General features: G+C 52.3%; 3 protein-coding genes across 3 annotated transcripts; 1 reads left to right on the top strand and 2 right to left on the bottom strand.

The window, feature by feature from the left end:
• The first annotated feature begins 5 nt into the window (after window positions 1-5).
• Window positions 6-1,873, top strand: K441DRAFT_628582 (uncharacterized protein). Its single transcript, XM_067646202.1, has 2 exons — window positions 6-257; window positions 384-1,873. The coding sequence occupies exons 1-2, from the start codon at window positions 55-57 to the stop codon at window positions 1,606-1,608; spliced, it is 1,428 nt and encodes a 475-aa protein (XP_067508685.1). The 5' UTR covers window positions 6-54; the 3' UTR covers window positions 1,609-1,873.
• A 520-nt stretch (window positions 1,874-2,393) lies between these two features.
• Window positions 2,394-4,061, bottom strand: K441DRAFT_603483 (CHL4-domain-containing protein; the record flags this gene model as incomplete). The annotated part of the gene is made up of 2 exons (XM_067645306.1): window positions 2,781-4,061; window positions 2,394-2,585 (listed from the first exon to the last, which is right to left on the bottom strand). Exons 1-2 carry the CDS (start codon window positions 4,035-4,037, stop codon window positions 2,394-2,396), a joined length of 1,449 nt encoding a protein of 482 aa, XP_067508686.1. The 5' UTR covers window positions 4,038-4,061.
• A 983-nt stretch (window positions 4,062-5,044) lies between these two features.
• Window positions 5,045-6,376, bottom strand: K441DRAFT_674106 (uncharacterized protein; the record flags this gene model as incomplete). Its single annotated transcript, XM_067650713.1, has 1 exon — window positions 5,045-6,376. One exon carries the CDS (start codon window positions 6,374-6,376, stop codon window positions 5,045-5,047), a length of 1,332 nt encoding a protein of 443 aa, XP_067508687.1.
• Window positions 6,377-8,255: the final 1,879 nt, after the last annotated feature.

Raw genomic sequence — 8,255 nt, forward strand, 5'->3', positions numbered from 1 at the left:
GCTCGAGGAGAGTATTTTTATACAGCTTATATCTGCCTATACGCGATAAATGTCATGGCTTCCCTCTCCGCGCATACTATCTCTCGCGTCGACTTCAATAACATCCTCGCACGCTACCAGGACGCAGTCCCCGCAAAACTCCACGACCTCGACAAATTGCGCTTCGAGTCGATCCCAGAGAAAGTCGCACAACGTAAGAAAGAGTTCGATGGATTCCTGGAGAAAGAGGAGGTGGAAAGCCTCGTCGAGTGGAAACTGTATGTATCTCTAATTTCCTATCGACGTTGATATAGCGGATGTCTTGAAGTGCTATGCAAGCACAGAGCCAAATCAACCCCAGATAAACTCACCGCTGTAAGCAGATGAGCTAATGGTTCATACAGCAAGCACGGCACATTCCGCCCGAAACTGCTCTCCCTTGTCTCCTCCAACCCCGCAAGCGACCTCCGTGGCACGACGGGCTATGCCTTCGGGCATTGTCATGGGAATCCCTCCAACCCTGTCGAGGCAGCTAAGATCTTAGTTAAGCTCAAAGGTATTGGCCCTGCTACTGCCTCCTTGCTGTTGAGCGTCTACAAGCCTGACGCGGTGGCGTTCTTCTCGGATGAGCTGTTCAGGTGGGTGCATTGGGAGGAGGGGAAGGGGAAGGGGTGGGATAGGAAGATTGGGTATACGATGAAAGAGTATCAGAGTTTATGTAAGGAGGTGGAGAAAGTGAGAGCGAGGCTTGATGTCCCGGCTGTGGAGATGGAGAAGGTGGCGTGGGTGTTGGGGAGGGAGGGTGCTGATTTGGCTGGTACAGAGCCTGGGAAAGCCGAGAAGAAAGCGAGCGCCGACGAAGACAAGGAAGAAGAGGAAAAGGAAGGGAAGAAGGCGCAGGCCAAGAAGCCGGCGAAGGGGTCGAAGCGGAAGGCTGAGGAATCTAAACAAGCATCTGAACCCGTGAGACGCAGCAAGAGGAGGAGTGGAGCTTCAGAGGAGCAGGCAAGCCCGCCAGACCCCGAACCTCTGTCTAAAAGAACCAAGAAAGCAGACCTAGCGCCTAAAGCCACAGAGGCAGCCAAAGAGAAGCCTAAAGCCGCAAAAGCGACCAAAGAGAAACCCAAAGCGCCTCCACCAAAGGCCTCCGGATCAGCGTCAAAGGGTAAAAAGTCACCACCCTCAGAGTCATCTTCCGACAGCTCCAGCACCGAGGATGACCCGGTCCAACGCTGTCTCAACAAAGGTCCCAACGGCTCCCCGACCTATGACAGCCTAGGCTACGAGCTCGACTACCACGCCATCGCTGCCGCAACACGCCGGCCACGCGCGAGGTCTGGCAAGAAATACATGGAGATGCTCGAGCGGGAACGGAATGAGGACGATCGCAAGACCGAGCTCATGGGAATGAACCGTAACGAGGTTTCGGCATTTTCTATGACGGCGTGGGATGACCGCGTCTCACGCGATCTGGGCATTCCGTATCACAAGGTTAAGATGGAACATTTTGAGGAATGGTATGAGAAAGGGTTTAGAGCGCAGCCGGGTGAGTTTAATGCCAAAAATATAACACCGGAGGATGAGAAGAGGATCAATAAACTGGCGGTCGGGAGCGCGTTCAGGAAGTGAGGTAGGATTGGATGGGGTAGGGAGGCGTTGGTAGGGACGCTAGGATACCCTAATGTGCTTCTTTTGGTTAGGGACAGGGCTTTTGGAATTGATTGTTGTCATATATGGCGGCTTCGTGCAGCCGGCCATCAGTTTGCAAGACGTTTTTCGTATGGAAAAAACACTCTTTTTGTGGCTTTGAATCCGGTTACTGTAATCAACTATAGTTATGCAATTGTTCGATACTCTACTTAGTAGATATTGGCACTCGCTAGCCACAGCCTGGGAAAGACTTCATTGGTGTTGATTTCACTGGTTCTCTCAGAATCACATGTTGTTCGAGAAACCGATAAGGGACAGCCAGTACACTATACTTCTTCTCGAGAACGAGGGAGGGAAGTGGAAGCCCTCAACCCGTGTTCCGGAACCCAAGACCGACCAAGCAAGACGCGCCGAAGTACTTTAGCGGTTGTACAAATCCGATTGTTAATAAAACGTGCGTATGCTTTCGTGGCGGTGTTTGCAGCGTCCACAATGATGGCAAGAGATACGTCGAGTTTTGGGTTCGCTTCATATGCCAACGTATCGTGCCTTACTTCAGGCCATCAGCAGTTACCCGCGCCTCTATATAGATGCCGAAGAGCTCCAATTCCTCGAAGCCAATAACATTTAATTCCACAACGTACCGCCAACTGGTATCTAAGCCCACCTCCCAAATCATCCCCTACACCCAAGAAACTCCAAACCCAACGCCAGCGCACCCAACCCCCTTTCCCCTTTCCCCCTTCCCCTAAAACCAAACACCCCTACACCCCGCCCTCCCCCTGCCCCAAGATCCGCCCCCCCCTCACAACCCCAATGCTCACCCCCGCCTCCCCAGTCATCCACCCGGGCATCGCCTCGCCGTCCACAACCCCGCGCTCCACCAGCTGCCGAATCCCCGCAAACACATGCGCGCCCTGGAACGAGATCCGCACGTCCGGACACCACGCCGCGCCCTCCACACCCGCACCCGCACCCGCACCCGCACCTGCATCCCCACCAGCAGCGCCGCGCCGGCCCTCCGACCGATCCAGCACCGAGGCACGGGAGCGGCGGGGGCGCTTCGACGGCTGTTTAGCGGGCTGGGACGGAGCCGGATCTAGAGCTGGGAGTGCTTGCGCGGCCACTGCTGCTGCGGTGGCGGCGGCGACAGGGGCAGGAAGTGCGGGAAACGCGTCGTCGATGCGGACGTCGAAGCGCTCGATGCCCTGGCCGTCGCCCTGGCGCGCGGAGCGCCCGAAGCGGCCCGCCGCGACCTGCTTGCGGCGCTTCGAGGCGGGCGAGTCGGGGGTGTGGGGCGCGCGTTTGCGGGACGGGGGCTGCGGGGCGGCTGGAGCGGCGTTTTCCTTGTTGGCGGTTGCGGCTGCGGCTGCGTCGGCGGAGGAAGGGGAGGAGAGCGTGTCGGGCCCGCCAAGCGCGAAGTCCAGTGCGTTCGGGGTGAGGCTGTTGGCGGCGAAGATGCTCCAGCCGCCTGCGGCGGCGTTGCTGCGGCCGGGCCCGCGGAGGGTGAGGAGTGTGGAGAGGGAGCGCGCGGAGAGCGAGGTCGGTTGGAGGGTGTAGCGCGCCGCGGGCTTAGAGAGGGCCTTGGGCACGGCGTCGAGGACTATTTTGCGCAGGCTACGGCCTTCTACCCCGACGGCCTGGCCGAGGCTAGTGGCGGTGGAGACGTAGGTGAAGGGGGAGCCGTCCGGGAAGACGAGGAAGATGGATTTGGAGCCGTCGCTGCTGTAGCTGCTGTGAGGCGTGATGAGGGTGTCGTGGAGGGATTTTTCGGTGCTGTATGGCGAGTCGTGGATGTAGACGCGGAGGAGGGTGAGGGGCATGGAGTTGATGCGGGTGAGGTAGTAGTGCGCTTTAACTAAGGGAGACACCTCATGCACGAGGTTGAGGAGGAAGGTCTGCGCGTGGAAGCGGGGAAGGTGGTTTGCGGAGTTGTCCATCTCCAGGTCCTTGCTCCTCCTCTTGGAGTTCTCGATCTTGGCCAGCCGTTGAGCGCTCCATCGTAGTGATGTCGGGTGGTCGAGCAGATATTGGATTTCCGCCATGGCAAGTTGGTATAATGACAGTCCATGCCTCCAATCGCCTTCCAGTATCCGCTCTGCAACCTCTTTTCGGCCGCCTTTACGGCCTTGAAGTTCCTCGTATATCTCTTGCAGTTCCTCGCAGCTCTGTGCTGGGTCGTAAGGGGCGTCATCGATGTCGGCGTCTCCAAGGCTGTAGTCGGCGGTGAGGTATGGTTCGCAAAAGGCGCGGTGTTTCTTGTGAAGCCATTGAAGGGCTAGAGATATCAAGGATTGTCGTGAGAGCCTGGATATTGTCCGGGAGACCTCTGGGTTTGTTGACGGTAGACGGTGACCGTGAGGAAGTGCGCCATTAGTGGGCACAGATAATTGCGCGCGGGGAGCCATTGTTCTTGGTTGCAATAGCTCGAGTATACGGGAGAGTTAGCATGAGCGACTGTTTTGGCACATTGTTTTGGATGACGAGGTTATTCGCGGCCCTACAGACGCGTCGTTAAACGCCAAAGCAGGTGTTTAAGTGATTAGGTGATTACCTAGGTGGTTTGGCGTACTTTTAATGATTGGCATAAAAAGTCACCGCCCGCTAAAATAAGTTGACGATTTAAACGCAGTACTTTAAGTTAGCCTTTATAATTTAATTACTTTATATAATTATATCATCGGGAAAATATTCGCAGGATGAGATTCAAGTGGACTTTGTTTAGCGCGTTTCGCGTAATTGACATGCAAATTGACCAACTCGACACGCAATTGACCAACTTGACACATTCAAAAGTTAAATAATACGCAGTTGACCTACTTGACACATTTAAAAGTTAAATAACACGCAGTTGACCTACTTGACATATTTAAAAGTTAAATAACACGCAGTTAACCTACTTAACAACTTTAAAAGCTAACTGTATATTCCTTGACATGCAATTAAGGTAAAATTATATGCCAATTACGCAATCTTATATAATCTTATATAGTCTTATTACTTAGAGGCTCTGCACGAAGCTCTGTACGAAGCTCTGCGTACGGAGGCTCTACACGAAGCTCTGCATCGGGTCCCAGCTATATTCCCGATAGCCTCTACACGTGTCTCTGCCTATGTAGCCGCCTTATTTTTTACCCTTCCTTCCTTCCTGGGAATATGTAAACGGGTGATATTTCGGGTCCGGAAAGTAGGGTGTCGTTGGGGGCTATCGGTCGGTGTGTAAATGATACATAGGGGTTGCTGTAGTTGGAGCTGGTGGGGTTGTACGCGCTGGTAGGAGCAGATAGTCTCCGTCATGTACTCGCGGCGTGCTACAGCTCAGAACAAAATGTCATGCGCACCCTAACTGACTTGCTGTGCTGGGTACCCGTCGCAATATAGTTCAATGTCCTTATTGACACTATGGTTACTGCATCTACTCCGGTGTCTCGGGGTACCATATTTTCTTCGGTAACCATTCTTCCTGACGCTTGTCCCTGTCCGGAAGTGCATGCATGCAAGAAAGATAGTGCAACGACGTCGCGCTCGACTCTCCACTCACAAATGGATCCAACGATATAAGCAGCTTTGGTCTTCCGTCTACAACCCAAAAATCTTGTTTTGGGTGACCATTCTTAACCGCGGCATATAGTAGCCTTGCCCAGTATTTCCAGTGCTCAATAGCTAAGCCCGATGCCGCTTTCATTGCCACCAATAACTCCGAAACGCGGATGCCATTATCGTTTCGCACGTTAACAATATGTAGGGCCTTCCGCACTCGTGGCTTATCCATCATTGGGATCCAGGTGCTAACGTTGAGGGAGATAACTGGTGGCTGCGTAATGAATTGGGTGGCGAGGTAGCTCATAGCCGCTAGTGGCAACGAATCCCAAGTCGACCCACTGTCCATGGGGCATAAAGGTTGGAGGCTGATTTCATATAGACCATTAATAACTTCGAATGCATCTTGAATTAGGTTCGCAAAATACGCATTTAACCTAAATTGCGTGACATCGACCCACTTCGGTAAATGGACGTGCCTAGCGTGATAATGGAAATCCAGCTGGATATCGTTCCACAGCAACTGCTCATAGTAGAAAAACTTAGCTCCATAGATCTGATCGGAAGTTGCGTTCGATGCCATGGTAATTCGTCCCGGGTAGCAGACTGTTTTAATGATATTGGGCCTATCGGATTCTTGGAAGCGGAGCATGCCTCGATATATACCGTCGCGTTCCCATCCTAAATTTTGCTCGCGTTCGAAAGCTAAATAGTCAAACTCTTCGGTCGTGGCGGGCAGCCAGTTAAGCTGTTGGGGAACTCGATCACCAAATTTGACTGGCGGGCAGGGGTAAGCATGAGCGAAATCATGGATTACGCTAGATGGTCTCATGATATGCAGAGCTATATCTTTCCACTTATGACAGACACTTAAAGCGATGAGGTGTGCTGAGCTGTTGGCGTGGCGGAGTATCTTTTCCAGAAGTTCTGCGATTCCGAAAACGCGGTTGCTGGCCAAGCCGGCGTTAGAGTTGGAGCGACTCTCAGCCATAAGTGGCGACGATGGTGTGAGCTGTTTGATTGGAATTATCTCGTATGAAGCAATGCGAGTGTCGATAAGTTGGAGCCAGACACGTCTGAATTCTTGCAAACGTTCTCGCTCGGCGTCTGAGGTCGTCGGCATTTCTTCCGGTTGCAAACACCATGGCACTTCTCCTTTTGAGAATTCGGTAGGACTCATGTATTGAAAGTCGCCTATTCTGTCCATAGTGCCGTTCCAGAATCAATTGGCGCGATGTTTGGTTTCTGCTTCGAGTTTGATTTCGTCCAGGGCGAGGGCTGTTTTGCAGGTGGTTGACTGCAGGTACGGGCTGGTTGCTTGTCGGAAATATATCGAATTGGCTGCGCCTATCTAAGACGCAAGAATGACAGAAGAGGCTAAGCTGAAGGAGGCGCGGGATTTCGAAACAACGCGAGGCATACCCGTCTCACGCGCCAGTGAACGATAGGCTCTCTGGAAGGTAAGTTTGTGGCAGGAGGCTTCCTGCCGCAGGTAAAAGTGAACGGGACCCCTTCTTAACTATTAGCTTATCCTGCCGCAGGAAAAAGTGAACAGGGCCTGAGATTGAGATTTGCGGTGAGTGCGCTAAACTACGCCAGGCTGACTAAGAATCTACTGGCAGATTCTATATATGGCAACGCTAAAATCCGCCTCCTGGACCGAGCTTTGAAAATCTACTGATCGCGAAGTATACAACGCCTTAATTTTCTGTAGCTCACGATGAAGAAGCTTTGCGCGGTGTAAGGCTGGGCTTGGTGACGCCAACTACGGCAGGGCTAAAAGGTTTGGGCATTGATTTTCGATGCTGACAAATATTAGGTAGAGAGTGAAGCCTTGGATGAGGCACTGTTGGGGTTATGCTTCCTTTAAAGGGATTCTCATGACCCGATAAGGCCGAGCGGCCGCGGACTTGAAAGTCGTTGATTGGACGCCCTGCTTTGCTTCCGAAACTGGCTGGGTCTCGAGCAGCCAATACAGGTCTGGCGGCCCCGGACGGATGCAGCGGACAGAACGATTGACATCATAATAAAATTATTATCCCTTGCACCGATAATTATGTGTTCGGAGCTCTGGCCCGTGCGCAACCAGCCAGGAACACCAACTTGAAGCCATAAACTCTCGTCGATTTTGGTGTTGCTGTGCACGGGCCACAACTCCGAACACACTATCGGTGCAAGGGATAGTTCGAAATCTGCGCCCTTTATACAAGAACGAAACGGGAGGCTTCGTGTTTACCATATCATACGAGAACGGAACTGGAGACTTCAGGTCCGCCATATCGCGTGAGGATGGGTACCATGAGGATGGGTAACATGGGGTAGGCGGTAAGAGAACGGAATTCGACCGAAAAACGAATCGCCGCTATATGTTCCTAGCATCTGTGTTGCCCCTTCCCCGGCGGTGACATTCTCAATGACCTACGACCGTAAACCTAGGCCCCGTAGCTAAGCGTGCCGAAGTGGACAAAGAAGCAGGTATATAATCAACTTATCATATGAAACGAAAGCGCGCTCGCACTTGCATATCCTAGCCCTCTACAAAAGACTTTAGCCGCAAATACTGTACGTACCTAAATCTTCCCGCACCACCACAACGGCAACCACGCCCACCACAATTTCTTTGCTCATTTGTGAAAAATTCAACAACTTTCACACAAGGGTCTCTCTGGCTGATTAATTGGTTTTTATATATACTCAAACTGCTCAAATTAGGTGATAATTTTGTTTAGCTCGTCAGAAGAGGGATCTGGAGCAGTGTGGCTAACAGACCGACAGACCTAGACCGGCCTCTTCGGTCTGTCGGTCTGGGTTTGTATAGGATGTCGGTCTGTCGGTCTAGGTCTGTCTGTGGTTAGCAGGCCGGTCGGTCTAGGTCTGATGGTCTGATTAGTAATAATTGCACCACTGAAATGGATTCATTAGACTGATGGCGTTGCAGTAGATATGGCTATTTCTCCTATTATATACACGCTCCTACACTACCAGGCCTCTCATTAGCCACTGTTTTTGAAGCTGATCAGCCCCAACGGTCTTAGGTGATAGTTGATTGCGCTCGTCTGTAATTATTTTCTTTGCCTGGCTAAAAA

The sequence above is a fragment of the Cenococcum geophilum genome (assembly GCF_001692895.1).
Source record: "Cenococcum geophilum 1.58 unplaced genomic scaffold K441scaffold_5, whole genome shotgun sequence".
Classification (NCBI taxonomy): Eukaryota; Fungi; Ascomycota; class Dothideomycetes; order Gloniales; family Gloniaceae; genus Cenococcum; species Cenococcum geophilum.